At 37.3% G+C, this 24,916-nt stretch overlaps 1 protein-coding gene across 1 annotated transcript in view; it reads left to right on the top strand.

The window, feature by feature from the left end:
- Positions 1–24,916, top strand: part of LOC111148478 (YLP motif containing 1) — a 77,650-nt gene that overhangs the window by 41,068 nt on the left and 11,666 nt on the right. The window contains 13 exon segments of the mRNA XM_022505050.1: positions 364–784; positions 897–989; positions 1,979–2,174; positions 2,663–2,781; positions 3,267–3,421; positions 6,867–6,929; positions 7,204–7,323; positions 7,545–7,721; positions 7,801–7,884; positions 8,169–8,252; positions 12,647–12,727; positions 15,904–15,955; positions 20,991–21,121. Coding sequence (XP_022360758.1) covers positions 364–784; positions 897–989; positions 1,979–2,174; positions 2,663–2,781; positions 3,267–3,421; positions 6,867–6,929; positions 7,204–7,323; positions 7,545–7,721; positions 7,801–7,884; positions 8,169–8,252; positions 12,647–12,727; positions 15,904–15,955; positions 20,991–21,121 — 1,776 coding nt within the window.

Genomic DNA, 24,916 nt, shown 5'->3' with positions numbered 1-24,916 from the left:
TCTCATTATGGTTTAACTTGTATTTCCCTGATGACTGATGATGTTAAGTATCTTTTCAAGTGCTTATTCTGGTATCTTCTTTGGAGAAATGTCCAAATTTTTTGCCTATATATTTTTTTCTATTGTTTGTCTTATTAAGTTAGAAAAATTTTTTGTATTCTAAATACAAGTCCTTTATCAGATACGTGATTTGCGTTATTTCTCTCCGATGGTGTATTTTAAAACACAAAAAGTTTTTAATTTTGAGTGACTCCAGTTTATCAACTTTTTCTTTTATGGATGGAGAATCGGATTTTAATTTCTACTGATGTGTGAAAACATGGTGGTCTGCTTATCCACTAAAGCATTTACTCTGTTCTCCAGCCTCCAGGGTCCTATAGACCACCCCCTCCTATGGGTAAACCACCAGGTTCGATTATAAGGCCTTCTGCTCCACCAGTAAGATCGTCTGTTCCTGTGACCAGGCCGCCTATCCCAATACCACCACCGCCGCCACCACCTCCTCCACCTCCACCTCCTCCTCCAGTAATAAAGCCACAGACTTCAGCTGTGGAACAGGAACGCTGGGATGAAGATTCTTTCTATGGTCTCTGGGATACAAATGATGAACAAGGGCTGAATTCAGAATTTAAACCAGAAACTGGAACAATTCCACCTGCTCCAGTATTACCACCTCCACATGTTCACCCTTCTATCCCCCCTCCTGGCCCATTGCCTATGGGTATGCCACCAATGTCCAAGCCACCGCCAGTGCAGCAGACTGTTGATTACGGCCATGGCCGAGGTAAGTGATGGTGACAGGTCTGTATTTGGGATTCTTAAGAAGTTGTTAGCTTCACCTTTGTCTTCTTTAACCTTCATTCTTACAGTGTTTTTTCCCTGATTTGGTTCACCAGATATGTCCACTAATAAAGTTGAGCAGATACCCTATGGAGAAAGAATAACTTTGCGCCCAGATCCATTACCTGAAAGATCAACTTTTGAGACAGGTAGGAGTCAGAGAGATCAGTACTTTTTTCATTATTAACATATAATGTGTTATTTGTTTCAGGGGTACAGGTCTGTGTACCTGTACAATACACAGTGCTCACCACAACACATACTCTCCCCAGTGTCCCATCACCTTGCCACCCCATCCCTCCCGCCACCCCCCTCCTCCAGTAACCCTCAGTTTGTTTCCTGTGATTAAGAGTCTCTTACGGTTTGTCTCTTTCTCTGGTTTTATCTTGTTTCATTTTTTCCCTCTTCCCCTATGACCCTCTGCCTTGTTTCTCAAATTCCATATATCAGTGAGATCATATGATAATTGTCTTTCTCTGATTGACTTATCTCGGTTAGCATAATGCCCTCTAGTTCTGTCCACACTGTTGCAAATGGCAAGACTTCATTTTTTGATGGCTCCATAATATTCCATTATATATATATACCACATCTTCTTTATGCATTCATCTGTCAATGGACCTCTGGGCTCTTTCCATAGTTTGGCTATTGTGGACATTGCTGTTATAAACATTGGGGTACAGGTGCCCCTTCGGATCACTACATTTGTATCGTTGGGGTAAATACCGAGTAGTGCAATTGCTGGGTCATAGAGTCATTCTCTTTTCATCTTTTTGAGGAACCTCCGTACTGTTTTCCAGAGTGGCTGCACCAGCTTGCATTCCCACCAGAAGTGTAGGAGGGTTTCCCTTTCTCCAAATCCTTGAAAACATCTGTTGTTTCCTGACTTGTTAATTTTAGCCATTCTGACTGGTGTGAGGTGGTTTGAGAGATCAATATTCTTAAACCTTTTAGGACCTAATTACATGTGATTTTCTTTTTGGTAAATTATCTGGGTCTCCCTTACATATAGTTAAAAGATTCATAAGTTGAGTTTAGAATCATAATTTATACCAGTTCTAAAGTTAAATTTGCACCTTTCCGCTTTTATTTCAGAAAAGGGGATGTAGCTCTTACTGTGTACTAATTGTTTTCGTAGAGCACACAGGCCAACGTGACCGTTATGATAGAGACAGAGACCGTGAGCCTTATTTTGATCGTCAGAGTAATGTCATGGCAGATCATCGAGATTTCAAAAGGGATCGGGAGACACACAGAGACCGAGACCGGGATCGGGGTGTGATTGACTATGACCGGGATCGATTTGATAGAGAACGCCGACCTCGAGATGATAGGTGTGTTATGAAAAATATCTTTTTGCCTGGTATACAAATTATCATAGACTTAAGTTCAGCAAATTCATTGTATCTAAAGGAAATTCAGTAAATGATGTGTTCTTCTTGTACATATGTATGTATAATTTGGAAAGGTATGAGCAGTTCCAGACTAGGTACATAGTCTGCTTAAACTTTGTGAGCTTGAATTCCAGAGAATTGAATGGGAGATGGAGATATCTAGTAAGGAAAAGAAATAATATTGTTAGTAAAGGTGTAGTCATTACCTAAGTAGTAGGCAAACAGTGTATTTTTGCAATTCATGAGCTCTTTAGATGTGTATATGCAAGGCAGATCTAAATGGAAAAGCAAAATAAAAATGAAAATGTTGACTGTGTAGTAGCTATGCATGGAGAAAATTGGGCAGATAGTAAATATTGCATTGTAAGACAGAGACCTCCAATTTTTTTTTTTTAATTTTCTAAAGCACTTCCTGTTACATCTTACAGGACTCAGTCATATCGAGACAAAAAAGACCATTCCTCATCCAGAAGAGGGGGATTTGATAGGCCATCCTATGACCGGAAGTCTGACCGACCAGCCTACGAAGGTCCATCCATGTTTGGAGGTATGTTTGGAGGATGTTGAGAATGCAAATCAGTGGAGATGTTTCTGTATCCAAATCAGCTATGGATATAAACTTTCAGAGTAAAATGTACTCACAGATTTTTCAGAGATGGCAACATTATTATCAAAAGTAGCAGTGTAGAGGCACCTGGGTGGCAGAGCAGGTTAAAGCCTCTGCCATCGGCTCGGGTCATGATCTCAGGGTCCTGGGATCAAGCCCCGCATAGGGCTCTCTTTTTGCTAAATTTAATACAAACAAAGATGATTTCAGTATTTTTCAGGACATTCTGTTTGCCTGAAATCGTACCTGAATCTTTTTATTTTCTTGATTTTAATAATTTATGTTTCTTTAGACTTTCTCTCATTAAGGTTAAAAGTGGCCCCCCAAAAATCATGAATTATATTACCTTAGCATGAGTGAAGAGAGTTAAAATTTAAAATAATTACCACATAAATAGTAATTTTGTTCAACTGCTGGAATTCTAGGAGAACGAAGACCTTACCAAGAGGAACGAATGCCCCTGCCAGCTCCTTCACTAAGCCACCAGCCACCTCCAGCTCCACGGGTTGAGAAGAAACCCGAATCTAAGAACGTGGATGATATTTTGAAACCCCCTGGCCGAGAGAGCCGACCTGAGCGAGTGAGTCCTATGTAGTTGACTTTTTTGTCAATCAGAGGCTGATAGGAGATCTTTTTAATATCCTGAGTAGAGGGGTGCCAGGATAGCTCAGTGGGTTAAAGCTGCTCGGGTCATCATCCTGGAGGCCTGGGATCGAGCCCCCACATCTGGCTCTCTGCTTGGCAGGGAGCCTGCTTCCCCTTCTCTCTCTTTGCCTGCTTCTCTGCCTACTTGTGATCTCTGTCAAATAAATAAATAAAATCTAAAAAAAAATTTTTTTTTAAATATCCTGAGTAGAATTTCTCGATTTTTCTGTGACATGGTAGTACCAGAGTCAAGGCATCTTACCATCTCCAAGTCATTATATAATCTCAAATTGCTTACCCTATAGAATTTAGGAAATTAGAGATTAATTGCTTGGCAGAAAAAGATGTTGAAAACTTCAGAAACCAGTTCATAAGAGGTCCATTCATTGTTCTGTTATTTTGAAGAGGGGGAAGGTGGATTTGGTTTTATGGCATGTGAAACAAAAAGAGGGAGAATTAGGAGACTTGATTTGCTTGGGCTTGTTTTCCTAGTGACCTCCAAATGTGTATTTTTTCCAGTTAGTTAACAGTGTTACATTAGTTTCAGGTGTACAATATAGTGATTCAACACTTCGATACATCACCTGGTGCTCATCAGGACAAGGGCACTCCTTAATCCCCACCCCGGTTTAACCCATCCCCTCACCCTTCTCCCCTCTAGTAACCATCAGTTTGTTCTCTTAAGAGTATGTATCTTGATTTGTTTCTCTCTCTCCCTCTTTTTTTCCCTTTGCTCATTTGTTTCTTAAATTCTACATGTGAGTAAGATGATACGGTATTTGTCTTTCTTTGACTGACTTATTTCACTTAGCATTGTGCTCTTTCCGTCCATGTCATTGCACATGGCAAGATTTCTTCTTTTTATGCCTAAATAATATTCTATTATATATATATACCACATCTTCTTTGTCCAAATGGGTATTTGGGCTGCTTCTATATCTTGACTATTGTAAATAATGCTCCTGTAAAGATAGGAGTGCATGTATGCCTTTGAATTAGTGTTTTTGTATTCTTTGGGTAAATAACCCAGTAGTGCCATTGCTAGATCATGGGGTAGTTGTATTTTTAACTTTTGAGGACCCTCCATGCTGTTTTCCACAGCGCTGCACCAGTTTGCATCCCCACCAACAGTGCACAAGGGTTCCTTTTTCTCCACATCCTTGCCAACACCTGCTATGTCTTATGTTGTTGATTTTAGCCATTCTGACAGGTGTCAAATGTATACATTCTTAAATTTATATTGCAAAATAGTTAGATTCTAATTCAGTAAACTGATACTAGAGATTTCCATCAGATGTTTGACTACATAAATCATTGTCATAAAATCTATTTCATCTCTTTTTAGTATAGCTATCCTAGCTTTCCTGTGGTTGCTTATTTGCATGATTTATCTTTTCCATCCTTTTATTTTCAGGCTATTTGTCTTTGAATCTGAAGTAGGTCTCTATTAGACAGCACAGCATATAGTTGGATCACGTTTTTTAATGCAGTCTAACAACTTCTGCCTTTTAATTGGATTGTTTAAGCCACTCACATTTTAATATTGTTATTGATATAGTTAGCTTAATTCCATTCTGGGGTTTCCAGTTGTATAGAAATACAACTGACTTTTATATATTGATCTTATTTTATATATTGATCCTGCAACATTGCTAAACTCCATTTATTCTAACTAATTTTTAGTGGATTCCCTAGGATTTTCTATATACCAGATCATGTCATCTGAAGATAGTGAGGGTTTTACTTCTTCCTTTCCATTCCAAATGCCTTTTCATTTTTTTCTTTTCTTGCTTACCTCCAGTACAGTATTGAATAGATGTGGTAAGAGTAGACATCCTTATTTACTCTTGATCTTAGAGAGAAAGCTTTCAGTATTTCACCACGAAGTGTGATGTGAGCTGTGGGTTTTGAGTAGATGCCGTTTATTAGGTTGAAGAGATTCCCTTCCATTCCTAGTGTGTTGAATGTTTTTATCATGAAATGATGTTGGATTTTGTTGAATGCTTTTCCTGCATCAATTGAGATTTTTGTGATTTTTATTTTTTAATGTGTGTGATTTTATTCTTTTGTATGTGATTTTTGGGGGGTTGTTTTTTGTTTGTTTTCTCTATTGATAATGATGTATTGATTACAGTGATTGGTTTTTGGATGTTAATTTGCATCCCTGGGATAAATCCCATTTAGTCATGTTGTATAATTCTTTTTACATGTTGCTGGACTCCCTTTGCCAGTATTTCATTGGGGATTTTTGCATCCATATTCATAAGAGATAATCTATAGTTTTCTTGTGATGTTTTTGGTGTTTGGTTTTAGAGTATCTGCTTGATTTGAATTGCTGGCCTCATAAAATGAGTAGAGAGTTGTTCCTTCCTCTTCTGTTTTTTGGAAGAGCTTGTAAAGAGTTCTTTAAATATTTGTTGGAATTTAGTGATGAAATTATATGGACCTCTGAGCTTTTCTTTGCAGGTAGTTTTCTTTTTCTTTTCTTTTTTTTTTTTTTTATTGTGTTATGTTAGTCACCATACAGTACATCAGCAGGTAGTTTTCAGTTACTTATTTAATCTCTTCACTTGTCATGGGCATATTCAGATTGTCTATTTTTTCTTGAGTCATTTTCAGTTGTCTGTGTTTTTCGAGGGATTCGCCCATTTCACCTAAGGTGTCTAATTTGTTTGTATACAACTGTTGGTAGTATTCCTTTAAACAATTTTTTATTTCTGTTAAGTTGCCAGTTGTGTTCCATCCTTCATTTCTGATTCTAATAATTTGAGTCTTTTCTCTTTTTTCTTAGTCTAGCTAAAGGTTTGTCAATTTTGTTGATCTTTTCAAGAACCAGCTTTTTGTTCTATTGATTTTTCTTTATTGTTTTTCAGTTGTCCATTTTATTGACTTCTGCTCTAATATTATTTCCTTCTTTCTGCTTGCTTCAGGTTTGGTTTGTTTTTCTTTTTCCAATGTCTGAAGGTGAAGGTTAGGTTATCGATCGGAGATCTTTCTTCTTCATGTAGGTGTTTATGGCTATAAACTTCCTTTTGAGCACTGCTGTAGCTGCGTCCCATAAGTTTTGGCATTTTTATTTATCTCAAAGTATTTTCTGATGTTTAAATTCCTTCCTTGACCCATTGGTTATTTGGGAGTGTGGTGTTTAATTTCCACATACTTGTGAATTTTTCAAAATTTTCCTACTATTTCTAATTTCATTCCATTATGGTCAGAGACATACTTTATATTATTTCTGTCCTTTCAAATGTATTAAGGTTTGTTTCATGTCCTATCATATGGTGTATCCTGGAGAATGGTGTGTCACTTAACTATAAGACATCATTGTAAAAAAAAATCTTCTCTGAGTGATTTTTTTTTGGTTTTTCATTATGTTTCAGATTGTTGTTATAATGAGAGGATTGCCTGGCAGTGGAAAGACACATGTTGCAAAGCTTATTCGAGTGAGTATGGGAAAGCCAAAAAATCCGTTGCTTTTGTTCCTTCTTGTATGATATTGATACTGGTATTTCCTATTTGATTCATTCTTATTGGCCCATGTGGGAGATGCTGTCCCATAAACATTTTGTTCCGCTTAAACAAATATTTTTGCCTTTGCTTGATTTGAAACCACCAGAAGATTGCCTGTTACGTAGCCATGAGAAGGAACTCTGGTTTGAGCATTCATTAATTTATTCTTTGGATTCTCTTTAACTCTCTTGACTATATGATTCTTAGGATAAAGAGGTAGAATTTGGAGGACCTGCACCTAGAGTTCTAAGCTTAGATGATTACTTCATCACTGAAGTGGAAAAAGAAGAAAAAGACCCAGATTCTGGAAAGAAGGTGAAAAAGAAGGTATGGCATATTCCTCTCGGACTGTGCTCTGATTCATTAATAATATTGAGAGGAAAATGTGTTCAGAGACTAATTGTGTCTTTTTTTGAACACAAACTTTAGTACTTAGGTGTGAAGGAAAGACTACAAAGTTATCTCTATCCAGAGGCTAACCAGGGAAGAGGTTTAGGATGGTTCTTTGTTTTTGCTAACTCCGTATCTCTTCTGGGATGTCTCACTAGGTCATGGAATATGAATACGAAGCTGAGATGGAGGAAACCTACCGCACCAGCATGTTCAAAACTTTCAAAAAGACTCTGGATGATGGCTTCTTCCCCTTTATCATCCTGGATGCCATCAATGACAGAGTTAGACATTTTGACCAGTTCTGGAGTGCAGCAAAAACCAAGGGTTTTGAGGTAAAACAGCTTTGGAGTACTTTATATTATCATGTAAGTGTTACATTTGTTTGCTTAATCACTATTCATTCTTTCTTAGGTATATTTGGCTGAAATGAGCGCAGATAACCAGACTTGTGGCAAGAGAAATATTCATGGAAGAAAACTTAAAGAAATAAATAAGGTGATTTTTGGAAACAGGAAGTGTTGTATTCTCAGCTTCATTTTGTCTGTATGATCAATGTTGTCTGGAAGTTCTTGTTTATCCTCTTTACTTCCAGAAATATCTTTTCTACCTTCTTTAGCCAATGATTCTTATCCTTTGTATCTAAGTGAAAAAGGTGTAGCCTTCTTCCAGGAACTGGCCTGTTAGACTTCACAGTATTAGTTAAATTTGTCTTAAATGCGCAGTTGGTCTGTCTTTGAGTAGTTTCCCGAGATGACTTGACTTCCTGAATCTTTCAATAGATGGCTGACCACTGGGAAACTGCACCTCGTCATATGATGCGCCTGGACATTCGTTCTCTGCTGCAAGATGCTGCTATTGAGGAGGTGAGTGTCCTCTGCCATGAAAGCAGCACAGAAGGGACCTTTTTTTTGCAGCTTTTTTATCTGGAAAAAACTTTAAACTACAGAAAAGTTGCATGAATCGTGTAAGAACAACTTATACAACTTTCATTGAGATTTCTGATAATATTTTTGCCACATTTTTCTTTATATAGATATATATGTCCTTTTTTTTTTCATTTAAATTCAATTAATTAACATACAGTGTATTATTAGTTTCAGAGGTAGAGGTCAGGAATTCATCAGTCTTATATAACACTCAGTGCTCATTCCATCAAGTGCTGTCCCTAATGCCCATCACCCAGGTACCCCACTCTCCTTCAGCAACCCTCAGCTTGTTTCCTGTGATTAAGAGTCTCTGATTAATCACAGGAAACTCTGATTAAGACTCTCTGATTTCATCTTGTTTTATTTTTCCCTCGCTTCCCCTATGCTTCTCTGTTTTGTTTCTTAAATTCCACATATGAGTCATATGATGATTGTCTTTCTCTGATTGACTTATTTCACTTAGCATAATGCCCTCTCACTCCATCCATGTTGTTGCAAATGGCAAGATTTCATTCCTTATGACTGAGTAATGTTCCATCGTTTATATTATACCACATCTTCTTTATCCATTCATCTGTCAGTGGACATCTGGGCTCTTTCCATAGTTTGGCTCTTTCGGGTCATTGCTGCTATAAATATTGGGGTGCAGGTGCCCCTTTGGATCACTACATTTGTGTCTTTGGGGTAAATACCTAATAGTGCAATGGCTGGATCACAGGGTAATTCTATTTTCAACTTTTTGAGGAACCTCCATATCGTTTTCCAGAGTGGCTGCACCAGTTTGGGAAGTTTGCATTCCCACCAACAGTGTAAGAGGGTTCCCTTTTCTCCACATCCTTGCCAACATCTGTGTTTCCTGACTTGTTACTTTTAGCCATTCTGACTGGTGTGAGGTGGTATCTCATTGTGGGTTTGATTTGTATTTCCCTGATGCCGAGTGATGTGGAGCATTTTTTCAGGTGCCTGTTGGCCATCTGGATGTCATCTTTGCAGAAATGTCTGTTCATGTCCTCTGCCCATTTCTTGACTGGATTATTTGTTCTTTGGGTGTTGAGTTTGGTAAATTCTTTATAGATTTTGGATACTAGTCCTTTATCTGATAAGACATTTGCAGATATCTTCTCCCATTCTGTCGGTTGTCTTTTGGTTCTGTTGACTGTTTCCTTTGCTGTGCAAAAACTTTTTATCTCCGTGAAATCCCAATACTTCATTTTTGGCTTTCTCTTGCATATGGAGGCATGTCTAGCAAGAAGTTGCTCTGGCTGAGGTCAAAGAAGTTGCTGCCTGTGTTCTCTAGGATTTTGATGGCTATGACATAGATATATATGTCTTCTTATTCCTACTGTTGTTATCACTGTGATTGTAGAACTGTTTGAGAGTTAAGTTGTAAGCCTCATAACCCTTAGCCCTTCACCCCTAATACAGTGTTTCAGTATGTATCTCCCAAGAACAAGGGCATTCTCTTACAAAACTAGAAGTCCCAATTATCAAATTCAGGAAATTTAACATTGATAAAGTATTATATTAAGTAGTACAAATTTCCTGAATTAAATTTCCTGAATTATCTCATGTAACGTCCATATTTACATTTCATTAAACGTTCCCATAATGTGCTTTATAGCAATTTTTAAAAATCCAGGAGGTCATCCTTTAATATTAAAAAAATACTTTCTCAGCCATGTCATTGTTTGGAAAGACAAGGAATTTTTGAAGAGTATAGGCCAGTTGTTTTGTAGACTACCCCTCAATTTGGGTTTGTCTGGTTGTTTTCACATGATTCGTTTTTTTTTTTGTTTTTTTTTTTTATTTTTTATAAACATATAATATATTTTTATCCCCAGGGGTACAAGTCTGTGAATCGCCAGGTTTACACACTTCACAGCATTCACCATAGCACATACCCTCCCCACTGTCCATAACCCCACCCCCCTTCTCCCAACCCCCTCCCCCTAGCAACCCTCAGTTTGTTTTGTGAGATTAAGAGTCACTTATGGTTTGTCTCCCTCCCAATCCCATCTTGTTTCATTTATTCTTCTCCTAACCCCTTAACCCCCCATGTTGCATCTCCACTTCCTCATATCAGGGAGATCATATGATAGTTGTCTTTCTCCGATTGACTTATTTCGCTAAGCATGATACCCTCTAGTTCCATCCACGTCGTCGCAAATGGCAAGATTTCATTTCTTTTGATGGCTGCATAGTATTCCATTGTGTATATATACCACATCTTCTTTATCCATTCATCTGTTGATGGACATCTAGGTTCTTTCCATAGTTTGGCTATTGTAGACATTGCTACTATAAACATTCTAGTGCACGTGCCCCTTCGGATCACTACGTTTGTATCTTTAGGGTAAATACCCAGTAGTGCAATTGCTGGGTCATAGGGTAGTTCTATTTTCAACATTTTGAGGAACCTCCATGCTGTTTTCCAGAGTGGTTGCACCAGCTTGCATTCCCACCAACAGTGTAGGAGGGTTCCCCTTTCTCCGCATCCTCGCCAGCTTCTGTCATTTCCTGACTTGTTAATTTTAGCCATTCTGACTGGTGTGAGGTGATATCTCACTGTGGTTTTGATTTGTATTTCCCTGATGCCGAGTGATGTGGAGCACTTTTTCATGTGTCTGTTGGCCATCTGGATGTCTTCTTTGCAGAAATATCTGTTCATGTCTTCTGCCCATTTCTTGATTGGATTATTTGTTCTTTGGTGTTGAGTTTGCTAAGTTCTTTATAGATTTTGGACACTAGCCCTTTATCTGATATGTCGTTTGCAAATATCTTCTCCCATTCTGTCAGTTGTCTTTTGGTTTTGTTAACTGTTTCCTTTGCTGTGCAAAAGCAAAAACATGATTCATTTTCAGTTAAACATTACCAGAAATGCTGTGGTGGAATTTACTTTGGTGGAAGTAAATCTTTATCATGAAAAGGAGAGATTTTTCTCTTTTAATCAGTTGTGTACTTCTGTTTGGTTTGAGCTCCTGTGAATGAGAGTTTTCTATACTTAATGTTGTCATTGTGTTTTTATGTGTTTTTACCTCCCAGTGCCATTCGTCTACCAATTTCCTCTGGTTTCTGCCCCATCCATTCTGATACATTCTCAGCAAAGATTTCCATGAAAATAGAGAATTCTCACTTCTGTTGCCTAATCCTGCAGCCACATATGACTTAGTTGACCATGTCCACCTTCTTGATAACATTTTTCTTTTGGCTCCTGCGAGTCTACTTTCTCCTGGTTTTCCTCATGCATCTCTGGCCATTCCTTTCAGTCTCCTTTGATGGCTTTTCTTCCTACTCAGTCCTAAATGTTGGAGTTCTTTAGGGCTCTATCTTAGGATCTTATCATTCTGTACTTTTGATATAGATAGCTTGGATTGCCACATATGTGCCCTTAATATTAAATTGTGAGGAATCAAATTAATTTTATCAGCATCTTAACACTAGTTATATCTTAGTAGAGGGATTATGGGTGATTTTTATAATTCTATAGAATTATAAATTCTAATTCTATAGATAGAATAAATAAAATCTAATTCTATAAAAATTTTATAATTTTTAAATTCTATAGAATTTAAAATTCTATAATTTTAAAATTCTATAATTTTCCAAATTCTTTGCCGAAAACACATTACTTTAGCACATCTCAAGTTCAGCCTGTCCACTATGTAATTCATCCAAACCTGTTCCTCTTCTGGTATTCTCTTTCTTAGTGATTAGACCCACCAATCACTTGGTAACTGAAACCTTGACTCTACTCTGTTGTCTTTTGCTCTTTATTCTGTGTTATATAAACTTTCAGCCTTATCCCTCCAGCATGTAGTCAGTCTACAAGTTTTGTCAATTTTACCTTATAAATACTTCTCTAATCCATCTACTCTCTATTTGCATCACTACCATTCTGGGCCAAGCTATTATCATCTTATTTTTCACGATACCCTTTCTTACATTTTGAAATTTGAATCATACACATGTTTTAGTGGATTGGAGAAATACTTGCTAGAGGTTTTGAAGAGAAATTCTGGTAATCACAGGCATTCAAAACAAGTAATCATCAACTTAGCATATATTATTATATTCAACTTAATAGGAAATTATAAAGATGGATATCCTGGGAAAATGAAAGGCAGGACTATCATTCTGTCTTTTTATAAGTTCTGTTTCAAACTTTAGGGTTTTAAAATTAGGATGTAACAGTGATTCTGTGCTGCCCTGCTTTGGGCACCTTTGCTGTTTCAGATCTCACTGAGGGACTCAACGTTTTCCTAAATGTTAACTCATCTTTTTTTTTTCTTTTTTTTTCTTTTTTTTTTTTAATTATTATTGGGGTGGTGTAGGTAGAGATGGAGGATTTTGATGCAAATATCGAAGAACAGAAGGAAGAAAAGAAAGATGCAGAGGAAGAGGAAAGCGAACTGGTAGGAGACAGACCAACCACTTTGAACAAAGTGTCTCTATTAAAATTTTTAAGGGTTTAATCTCAGATCTATGGTCAGATTCCTACTGTTGATTTACACCTTAATGGTAGAAATTTCTATAATCATCTTCAAGGAGACTTCTGGTACTTTTTCTTTTTCCCCTGATCAGAAGAACCCTCTACTGTATTGTTACATGAAAATTTTAAGAATGCTAAGAAACTTACCCTGTACTCACTCATCTACTTGTGGGTGACTTTAGGGAAGTCTACTTTTTAAAAAAATCAATTACATATGAAAGGGCATTCTTACACTCCAGCAGATATGTGGTACAGCCTACCCAACGTATGCATAATTGTCTCTTCTTTGCTATGAGATTTCAAAATTGAGTTTCTGTCAACTGAGGCAGAAGAACTTCTAGAATGAGAAGGCAGAGGGTTGCCACTGACTGCTGAATTTGTTCTTCTGCATTTTATCCTTTTCAGTGATGGGGAAAATGATTTGAGTGTGTAGGCAATGCATTTTATTGAGGCTTATTAGAGGCTTCCGTAGTGTGAGTTCAAAGTTCCCGTGTACCTACTGTAAATGCTTTTGATCACACCTCTGTAGAGATGTTTGCCTTACCCTGTCATTGAAAAATATGCGACCTGTAGAATTATGTTACTTTTCAGTGTTTGCTAACGAGGCACAGAGATTAGCAATGTCTTGAAACAGTGTTGCTTTTTTAATTCAAAATATCATTTGGTTTATTTAATACATCAGCCCTTGCTAAAGCTGCTTCTCATACTCTTCCGGAAATGTACAAAGTGAGAACCCTGAATCTTACCCCTAGAGAATATAGACTCTCTAAGGAGTGGTCCCATCAATCCCATGTGTGATACAGAGGACTTTGAAAAGAAACTGTGTGTGCTTAGAGATGGTGTCAACCTCTACATTCCTAGATTTCATATGCGGATTAAAAAATAAGCTTTAAAGTTAATTGCATTTGAGTCTCAGTATGTTTTTTCTTTAAACAAAATATTTTTCTTAATTAGGTTGTTTTTTTGACATATATGATCTAAAACTTAGGCAGGAAGTTCATTTAAAGGCCCACGCTGTTGTGGAATATGGCTAATGACCTGTGGCTACTTGCAGCGTGTGTCCTAGAAAGTGATCATGTGATAAATCTATAATGCTAGCTTTCTGAAGCTCCGTCTTCCTTTTGTGGAGATTTCAGTTCAGGATATGGTTCGTAACATCTGACTTGTCTAAGTGTAGGTCAAAGCTCGAAACTTTTAATTGAATGTACTATTTATTTTGAAAAGTGAAACACGCTGTAATACTCTATTATTACATCAAAAAACATGGCAAGGAAGTCTTAGAACTCTACCCTGCTGGACTATCTCTTTTATTTCCAAGTGGCTTAACATTTCAACCAGTGAGAAGATGATACAATTTTAAAGAAGAACAGGGTGGTTCCAGCAGGAGGAAATTAATATACTCATTTTGCATATCTTTATATTCTAAAACTTCTCTTAACCCATTCAAAAATGCCAAATCCAGATCTTCTGCTATTGGGTTCTATTCCAAGAGTAAAAGATTCTTGGAGAATTTTAACCAAAGGGTTAAGAGCAAGTCTCATGTCATTTGGACCATTTTAGTGGAATTCTCAATAAACTTTGCATTTTCTGCTTTGTACTAATCACTGCAACTGGGCAAAATCCAACCTTTTCTTGGTTAAGAGAATCCTTTTGGGGGATCACTGGTATGATATTTTTCCTTCTTTAGTACTTCAGTGAACCTAGTAGATATGATTCACAATCTATAAATATGTTATTCTAGTGATGCTTAAGGTTTTCAGGTGATTTCTGAGATATGACTTGTACAGATCGCATCAGTACTTTTAGCGCCAATCACTTCAGCATAGCTTTGTCTTGGTTTGTTCTAGAAATGCATTTGGGAAAGATGGTATGATTTATAATCTGAAGTACTACCTAATAAGTGAAAGTGAATTATTAGTCTGGCTTAAAGACTAGAAAAGTGCCACACCTGTAGGTTTCCTGGAAGAACTATGATGCTCCAGTATTCATACACAGCAGTTGTTGTCATGAAGCGTTCAGCATCCTTTCCAACCTACCTTTGTGTCAGTCTGTTCCATGAACTTGAATATTCCCAAGAGTAGAGATACTAATTCTTAAAAGAAGATGCTGACACCTGTGATGAATCTGTTCTATATAATAAGCCCTAATACTAAAGTTCTGTATGTTAGGATCTAATAGAGAACAGAGTCCAGGTAAAGGAAAAGAGGAATCACAACCGTACATTTGCTAGGTGAATAAGCAGAAAGGATTACTATATAGTAAAATAGGTATATTGGGAAATTTGAAAATCTTACAGGACATTGTTTGAAATAAACCAGGTTTGTTTTTGTTTTTTGTTTGTTGTTTTTTTTTTTACTAAATAAAATATAAATACCTGTGGGGATTTCTGGTTTTTCGTATATTAGGAAAATGTCATTTTAAAAGACATTGAAAATAATAATCTAGGTTCCAACCAATGAAAAAGAAATGCTTTCACGTTGATTCAGTAAAAACCAGCCTTTGTAAGATCTAACCGGTAAATGGGTTGAGTCATTTTTAAATGAAGTTGGAACTTTGTAGTTGTGTTCAGTGATACCATGTTTTCTTCTTTCGAGTACTGAAACTTACACTGCGATATAAAGTAGTTGTCTCGAAGAACACTCTTTGTACCATCACTTGAGAACCACAGTTGTATTTAGAAAATAAGCTAGCTAGTTATTATAAATGCTCTGCTACTCTGAATGGTATTAATACTAGCGCAGTAACGACCGTACGTTCTCACCATATTTGCTGTCCAGCTGTTGTTCGGACTACAACTGTGTGTCCCGAACTGTAGCTGCCTCAAAGCGCCTTCATGATACTATTTTGAAGTGACTACTCTGAAATCTGGGCAGTGAAGTTGGGTGAATTGAATAATTCAGTTTCTTCAGAGATAATGAGACTGTGTGTTCCCTAAGGAGATATATATATATATATATATATATATACATACATATATATATAAAACTAGTGAGTGGAAACTGAATCCGTTCCCAGTTTTAATGCTTTTCCAGTTCAACAGTGATATGCATGTATGTGTCTCTTTCTAACCCTTCGAGCTTCTCTCTGTGTGCGATTTAGGGTTACATTCCGAAAAGCAAATGGGAGATGGACACATCTGAGGCCAAGCTAGGTGGGTATCTCCTTTTTCCTGTTTTTATATGTGATACCTGATGGTAATGGTCATAGATCTTTCTGCTGTAAGAAGAACAAATTTCCCCAAATTTCTGCTTTAAACCAAGATTTTTGGCCTACCTTACATCCTCAGTCTGTTTCGCTAGCTTTCAGTTTAATTAGTTTCATCTTGTGTCAGAGTGAAAGAAGAGTATTTAGAAGAATCACCTTCACTGTCACTTCAAGATTTTAGAGTAAGGGGAAGTATGAATTTAGCAATAAAATACTGTCACTTCTAAAATCCGTTCTGTTATATTAATCAAATGTTAGTGCTGATGAGATTTCTGCTTTTTTAAAAGAGTATTTAACTGCAGTCCAAAGCTGAACCTGATGATGAATACTTTGGGAAATAATAGTAGTAATAATAATAAATATTGAAGTTTAAACATTCCTTAAAAGGCAGTTATTTTCCTTGTATAATAAATAGAGTTTCTGGGTGGGGGGAGGTAGATATGTAATTCAGGTTTTTGAGGAGCCTACTTTATAAGATTCTTACCTTCAACTTGTTTTTAGTGGCAGATTACAAGGTAAACTGGTTAAAATTACTGTCTAAATCAAAAGTTGGAGTTGCTTAATGTGAGGTTGTCTGTCAAATAGAAAATCAAACATATCCAGTGGATTTTCTTCCAGTATTTCATGGTAATAATTGCAAAACATTTTTTCTTTTCTTTTTTTTCCACTTCACTTAAAGAGAATCATTTATCACGTTGATTAAGATGTATTAATAAACAATCTTTAAAAATGAGATAAGGGCTTTCCGGAAGATTGACCTTTCTAGTGTATGAAGTGTAACCGTCAGGCTCTGCGTTTCTCTTCGAATATCATGGTGTTACTCCAAAACTGAAGTAACCATCTAAATATCTTAAGTTCATAGAACAAATCTGAGTCATTTAGCTGCTTCACTGTTTGGGATACATTGTGTTTCTGATGTAAGAGGAGTGCATTTTGCACAAGTTGCGTAAGTTTCTGCCTTTTATTTTGCCCAGCTGATCACGTTAGCGATTGATGTTCACTAGGTCCTATGTAAAAGGTAGTTCCATAAACTTTAGGATTACTCTGTTATTGGGATAGGTGCTTTGATATAAAGTCCAGGATTTTTTTTTTTAATGTGTGACAGGTGAAAATTGTGCGTGCTTACTGACATATTCTTAAACTAGTCTTCCCTCTTTGGGAAATCTTTGTCAGTGATCTCTTCCTCTAAACTTTTAAAGCATTTATAAATGTTTAAGTGCGATTAAATACTTGGAAAATAATAATCACAAACTACTTTCTAAATAATAATGCTTTAGATCTGCTTATTTTGATATTAAATTAAGTCTGTTTGAAGTTCTGTACTGTACTTTGAGAATAACCTATAAGACTGCAAGATCATTTCCTTCTTCTGGTTCTCTAAATAGCAATTACCTTTTGGAACAAAAAGATCATAAATAAAGAGACAAGAAGATTGTAAAAGTGATCAGTATTTTAACTAAGCATATAATATTCAGAGGCATTGTGTAATATATGATCTATGATAATGCTTTTTTAAACTTGAGCCAGTCCATTTTCTATTCTTTTTTCTAATTTCTAAAGAGAAAGGATAATGGAATTTAGCTTTGATGAATATTCAAGAAAATATGATATTAAACTTGGTATTGATTTTGGAAAAAATCCTGGCCTGTCTACCATTTGCTTCTCAGAAAATACATTTTATACAAATTCAGTCCATCTTAAAGAAAGACTGTTAGGCAGTTAATTCCAGAAATGGATTTGATAAATAGACATTTCAGTTAAAGGCACCGCAGGTCCAGTAAGAATTCAGAACATAAATCCACCATGTTTGCTGCTGCTGCTGTTTTAATAAGAGTGACAGTGATGTTTCATATAATGACTCACATCTTGTACCACTCTGTTACCTTAAGAGCCAATCTACCCGTGGAGGAATGCAGATTGAGTGTGAGCATTCTTGAAAGTGCTGGCTTCTTCGAGATTGGTCCATGTAGCCAAATGAAACAAAGATTCTTCCCTAAAACATGAGGCTTTTCATCTGAGAATTAACCTATTTATGGTGCCTTCTTTAGCACAACAAACTCAATAGATTGATTACCAGGTCCAAATAATTTTTGTGAGTACTCTACCAACATTCTTGAATTACTTTGGGTAACATGATCATGCGAGATGGAAACATACTAAGCTTCATCGGTATCACACACTGAGCCAGAAGAGCTACATCTGTACCTGGGGAGTTTTGATTCACAAATGAGTCTACCAATGAGAAAGGACTCGTTCACCTTTCGTGCAGCTGGTTCAGTCTCATTGCGGATTCTTGATCTGTGTTTATTAGGTACAGTATGCAGTTCAGCTGATGTTTAAGTGTTAAATCAGGAGTGGCGTAATTTTAGAAAGATTCAGAACCGGCCTGAAATGCATCTGGCACGGGTGTCGTGGAGTTGTAACGACTGTCTGTGGCCCACTCCAGTTGCCCCTGACCGGCTCCTTCTCAGCTGGGGCACAGGCACCCTCATACAAGGGTGGGTGTTACGTGCCACCTCAGATGCTCGGATTCGGCACTGAAGCTACTTAAATTCCGATGATACAGCTTTGGTTTCTCCAACTGTGAGAAACCAAGAGAAGGTCTGAGAGTGTTATCCTATTATAGGTTTCTCCATACCAAGTACTTTTGCTTTCCTCATCTGTCATTTGTCTCTGCTTATCGGTTATTGTGTATTAGCCTGCTACGTGTCAGGCAGATTCATCTCTTCACAGTTGGAATGCACTTATTCGTATAGGCACATACCCCTCGTATGTTTACCATGAACGAATTTTCAGAAACACCATTTATATTTAGAAAATGCATATATGTATTTACAAAAATTTTCTGTTGTGCTATATAATATTTACTGTTCTGAAGATGTGGGAAAATTCTGTGACCTGCCAAGTTGGATGTTTAGACCTTCATCCTCATCTTAAAACTTCATCTTTTGAAATTCAGACCTCTGAAAGTCATTAGTATGGGTGTATGGGACACCAGCCGTCTTCTGTAATTAACACCCCAGATTCCTCTTCCCTCACCTTATGCCATACATCTGTGTGTTTGGGTTTCCAGGATGCCATGTGGAAGAGGTATGAACCTTTCTTCATCCCCAAGAAGGAAGCTTTAAACATGCTGTGCACAATGAAATTTCCAATTAAACATTACAAACAAAGGTGTTCAGACTAGAAGTACATGCTCTTCTGATCTTCCATGTTGCAAATATGGGACTCCTGGTCTGTAACTCCTGTCACTTACCCGGTGTCTGAGGAAACGTTCTTGCAGTTTTCACCCTTGCCCTTCTGCATTGCTGCCTTGGCCATGCTCTATTCTTGGAATTCAGATATGAATTTTTTTTCCTTTCAAGTATGTTAATGTCAAAGTTAATCTTAAGTTTGGAAATCGTCTGAGGTTTATTTACTAAGTATGTTAGAGCTTCCTACTCTTCTAGTAACACTGTATCCTGTTGAACTAGAACAGTTTTATTGTTTATAGGACTTCATTGGTTTTCTAATACCATAATCTGTGTCCCTGAGCAGTCAAGGGATCACTTTAAGAATTTGTATACTACAGCCTGTCATACCCGTGAAGATAGAGCCATTTGGTACAGCATGTGATTTACAGAAGAGATCAGGAAACCGTTTCTTTTGAACTCATTCATGTTAAAAGTTTTTCCAAAGTGATATGATAAAAATTTATTGAGTTTTGTAAAGTGTTGTAGTTTGCTTGCAGATTTTTCAGTAATACTGCTTTTATGGGTGAGGGTTTTAGGAAATAAAAGCTTTGCCAAGTATGTGAAATCTTACTGGTTTTTTAAGCCTGTATGGTGTGGTACAGTTAGTTGTGTGTGAATCTTTCACATTTGAAGCACAAACTCACCCTCTTTTCCTGCCACTGCTTCCATTGTATTTTCCTTTTCATATCAAGTTCTCTCCAACTTGGTGCCTAACAGATTTTTTATCATATATACACTCTGCACCCTTTATGGAGTTTAATGAAGTGTGGTTATTGTGTATTTCTGACGTTTTTCGGTTTTCTTTTATTGACTTTCTTAATAATAGTGTGTGTATGTAATCACAGATGATTCAAGAGTTTAGTACTTCAATGTAGCTAAAAATATAAATAACTCGTAATATTTCACATAGGGAATTCCAAATCAGTGTTAACCAATTAAAAATGACTACACATTTTCATCATGTGTTCTTGAAGACACCTAAACTCATGTCTCAGAATTTCTGAATCCTCAATCTCTCTTCTTTTAATTGGTTACAGTTTGGGGCCCTTGAGAAACCTAGCCCTCTCAGATTGAGGATTCAGAAAGAAAATTTAGATCTGGTCACTTTGGTGGACTAACTCTTAGCCTCAGAATGGTCAGTAGCACTTCACAGCATAACCAAAGAATGTGGTGATTCATACAGTCAGCTTACTCAGAAACATTAACTCGTGGGGAATCCTTGCACACTGGTCAAAATCCCAAGGAACTATTAATCTAAAACCTTTTTAAACATTAGCTTGGCTCATTAAGTTGTTGGTACTATCTACTTTTCATAAGACACGGTATCACACATGATTACAGATCAAATACGGGTGGTGTTAATATTGCGTTAAAGGAAAAAAAAAAAGAGTAGAAGAAACAGATTTTAGAAAAACCCGTCTCCGCATTTTCCTTCAGAACACAAGAGCTGAAGTGTGATTTGGTGGTGTGGGAGGCCAGGAGACAAGTGACTTTTCTTGCCCTGTCCATGTTTGTTACTTAAACCAACTTTGTAACGTAATGCCTGCCAGTGTGAACACCAGATAAACAATGGAAATTGCCCAGAACTGTTACCTCGGCCAAGAAGATAGTTTGGATCTGCAAGCGATGCTGCTCTCAAAAATGTGGCTCTGCCCTCTGACAGTGTTCCAGACTTCTTTTCCTTTGTTTGTGTGTTGTGTGCAAACTCACACTCCTCCTTAATGCTGCGGCTCTGTGTTTGTCCCTCAGACAAGTTGGATGGCTTGAGAACTGGTACTAAAAGGAAACGTGACTGGGAGGCAATTGCCAGCAGAATGGAGGATTATCTTCAGCTCCCTGATGATTACGACACTCGTGCTTCTGAACCTGGGAAGAAGAGGGTAAGAGACTTTGTCGATAATTGCCATTAGGTGAAGGGCTCCTTTAGGCAGCTGCTTTTAGAAAGTTATAGGCAGATAAGAATATGGATGCTGTTTTTTAGAGTGATTCAATTTATACTATATCATACTACAGATCAAAAGAAGGAGTCAAGACCTTATAAATTATCAGGTTAAAATGCACAGGTAACTTTAAAAAATGAAGAACAGAATCTCATGGCCAGCACATTGTCAACGGAATTTGAAGTGGCCACTTGTGCTGTTTTGTCCTGGGGCACAATAGCCAGGTGCAGAGGAAAGTGTTGAAGAGAATCTGTGGAGTTCTTTTTTTTTTTTTTTTTCTTTTAAGATTTATTTATTTATGTGAGAGAAAGTGAGTACAGGGCAGGGAGGGGCAGAGGGAGAGAGAGGATCTCAAGAAGACTCCCTACTGAGCACAGAGCCCCATGACCACGAGGGGTTTGATCCAATGACCATCAGGTCATAACCTGAGCTGACATCAGGAGTGAGATGTTTAACCAACTGAGCCGCCCAGGTGCCCCAAGAATCTGTAGGATTTCCTAGTGGATTAGATATAGAGGGTCCAGGAGTGGCTGGAAACAAAGGTGAATCTTCAGGGTTCTGGCCATAAGCATGCCATGTGTGTGGTGCCATTTACTGAGTCAGAGAAAACCAGGGGAGTCCAGTTTGAGACTAAAAAACGAGGTCAGTGAGGGACCATTTAAGTTAGAAATGATAATAAGACGCAGGACCTCAAAATTTAGAAATTCACGTAGAGGTGAATGTTTCAAGAAGTAGAATAGTTAATTCTTAAATGATACAGAGAAGGCAAGTAACAGAGGAATGGGAACAGAGAAATGGCTATTAGGTTTGGCAACATGGAGATCACTGATTGATCAGTAATCAGTCAGGTTTTCTTAGAGAGTTAAAGGGCACAAGCCCTTTAACTCTCTTCTTTAGCAGATTAAAGAAGTAACAGGAAATGAACTGTAGAACAGCAGATGGAGACACCTTTTTGATGAACTTTGCTATGAAAAGGAGCAGAGAAATGTAACCAAAACATTGTACAGACATTAAATTTAGGTAAAGTGACCTTTGTGTATATCCTTTAAAACAAAATTAACAAAGTAAAAAATCATGTTATATATGATCTGGATAAGCCTTGTCTAGCTAATATGTCTTGGTCTTCCTATTTAAGTATATACAGATCTACCATTCTTTTTCAATAGCTACCTAATGCTTGGTTGTACAGTTATCAGGTCCCTTACTGATGGATACTTATGCTGTTTTCACTGTATTGTTAATGTAAATACTATGGGGAAAGTTTTGGTGCACATGTTCTTGGCATCATTTTGAAAGTATATCCCTAGGGTAGAAAGCACTAAAGCTGCAATCTTCTATCAGTTTGACAAATACTGTGAGCTCTCTTTCCAAAAAGATTACATCTGTTCATACACCCACATGTAAGTAAATGCCTGTTTTTCCACACTTACACTGAAGGTGCTATTATCAGACTTTTAAACTTTTGACAATTTGATAGGTAAGACAAAAATGGCATCTGCATTTCCTTAATTAAAATGACGTTGTGTGTCATTTCTTTACACATCTTTTCTTTTTTATGGATTTCTGCAGTACTTTTAATATTGAAAGAGTATTTATTATACGAGAATAAAAATGCCAGTAACAGTTCATTACATTGGATAACATTACAAAGAACTCCAGTTTTCCAAGCTCCTTTAAATAGTTCAGATGGCCCCTAGGCCCACCAGTGTCTATGTACCTGGAAAGGAGGGAAAAGGGCGATTAGGGGCCTTCTGTGTGCCTCACTTCATCCAGGCACTACCTGTGTTGATTCCTCCTATTCCAGTTTTAAATTTGGAGCAATAGAATCAGAAATAGCTCAGGGTGCCTGGGTGGCTCAGTTGGTTAAGCATCTGCCTTTGGCTCAGGTCAGGATCCCAGGGTCCTGGGATCAAGTCCTGCATCAGGCTCCTTGCTCAGCAGGGAGCTTGCTTCTCTCTCTGCCAGCTTCTATCCCTGCTTGTGTTCTCTCTCTCTCTGACAAATAAAGGAATTAAAAAAAATTTAAAAACTCCCTTTGGAGGGAAAAAAAAAGAATTAGAAATAGCTCCTCCTTGGGAATAATAATTTGGTATAGTTCAGTAACAATGAATAATCTCAAATGAGAAATATTTTCTCTGGTTTATTTTTAGTCAAATAACTGTTACTCTATGGAGTATGTAATCCCATGTAATTTACTGTGTAAGCTGGGTGAACAAAGAGAATTAGGCTGTGTACATCCTAGTTGTTGGGTTTTTTTTTTTTAAGTCTTTATTTTAATTCCAGTTAGTTAACATACCATGTTATACTAGTTTTAGGTGTACAATGTAGTAATTCAGTACTTCCATTCAGCAGCTGGTGCTCATCATGACAAGTGCACTCCTTATTCCCCATGGACTATTTAACCCATTCCCCCCCAACCCCCATCACCTCCCCTCTGGTAATCCTCAGTTTGTCCTTTATACTTGAGAGTCTGTTTCTTTCTTTCTTTCTTTCTTTTTTTTTTTTTTAAAGATTTTATTTATTTATTTATTTATTTGAGAGAGAGAGAAAGAGCATACGTAGGGCGGGGGCAGAGAAAGAGGGAGAGAGTCTCAAGCAGCCTCTGCACTGAGCGTAGAGCCCGAAGCAGGGCTTGATCTCAGGACCTATGAGATCATGACCCAAACCCAAACCAAGGGTCGGGTACTCAACTGACTGAGCGACCCAGGTGCTCTAAGAGTCTTTTTTTTTTATTTGTCTCTTTCTCTGTCTTTTTTCCCCTTTGATCATTTGTTTCTTAAATTCTACATATGAGGGGTGCCTGGGTAGCTCAGTGGGTTAAAGCCTCTGCCTTCGGCTCAGGTCATGATCTCAGGGTCCTGGGATCAAGCCCCGCATCGGGCTCTCTGCTCAGCAGGGAGCCTGCTTCCCTCTCTCTCTCTCTCTCTGCCTATCTCTCTGCCTACTTGTGATCTCTGTCTGTCAAATAAATAAAATCTTAAAAAAAAAATTCCACATATGAGTAAAACCGTATAATAGTTGTCTTTCTCTGACTTACTTATTTCGCTTAGCATTATTTACACACACACACACCCCCCATATCTTTATCCACTCATTAATCAGTGGACACTTAGGCTGCTTCCATAATTTGGTTATTGTAAATAATGCTGTTGTAAACATAGAAGTACATGTATCCCTTTGAATTAGTGTTTTTGTATTCTTTGGATAAATACCCAGTAGTGCAATTGCTAGATTATAGGGTAGTTGTATTTTTAACTTTGGAGGAACCTCCATACTGTTTTTCACAGTGGCTGCGCCAGCTTGCATTCCCACCAATAGTGTGTAAGTGTTCCTTTTTCTCCACATCCTTGCCAGCACCTGTTGTTTCTTGTGCTGTTGATTTTAGCCATTCTGACGGGTTTGAGGTGATATCTCATTATAGTTTTGATTTGCATTTCCCTTGATGATAAGTGATGATGAGCGTCTTTTCATGTGTCTGTTGGCCATCTTGTATGTCTTTGGAGAAATGTCTGTTCATATCTTCTGCCCATGTTTTAATTGGATTATTTGGTTTTTGGTTCTTGAGTTTTATCAGTTCTTTATGTAATGTGGATACTAACCCGTTATTGGATATGTCATTTGCAAATATCTTCTCCCATTCCATAAGTTGTCTTTTAGTTTTGTTGATTGTTTCCTTTGCTGTGCAGAAACTTTTTGTTTTAAAGTAGTCCCAGTAGTTTATTTTTGCTTTTGTTT

Source organism: Enhydra lutris, unplaced genomic scaffold, assembly GCF_002288905.1.
Source record: "Enhydra lutris kenyoni isolate GAN:26980312 unplaced genomic scaffold, ASM228890v2 scaffoldscaffold20, whole genome shotgun sequence".
NCBI classification, from domain to species: Eukaryota; Metazoa; Chordata; class Mammalia; order Carnivora; family Mustelidae; genus Enhydra; species Enhydra lutris.
The sequence above is the reverse complement of the archived record's forward strand: the minus strand, read 5'-3'. Positions and strand labels throughout refer to the sequence as shown.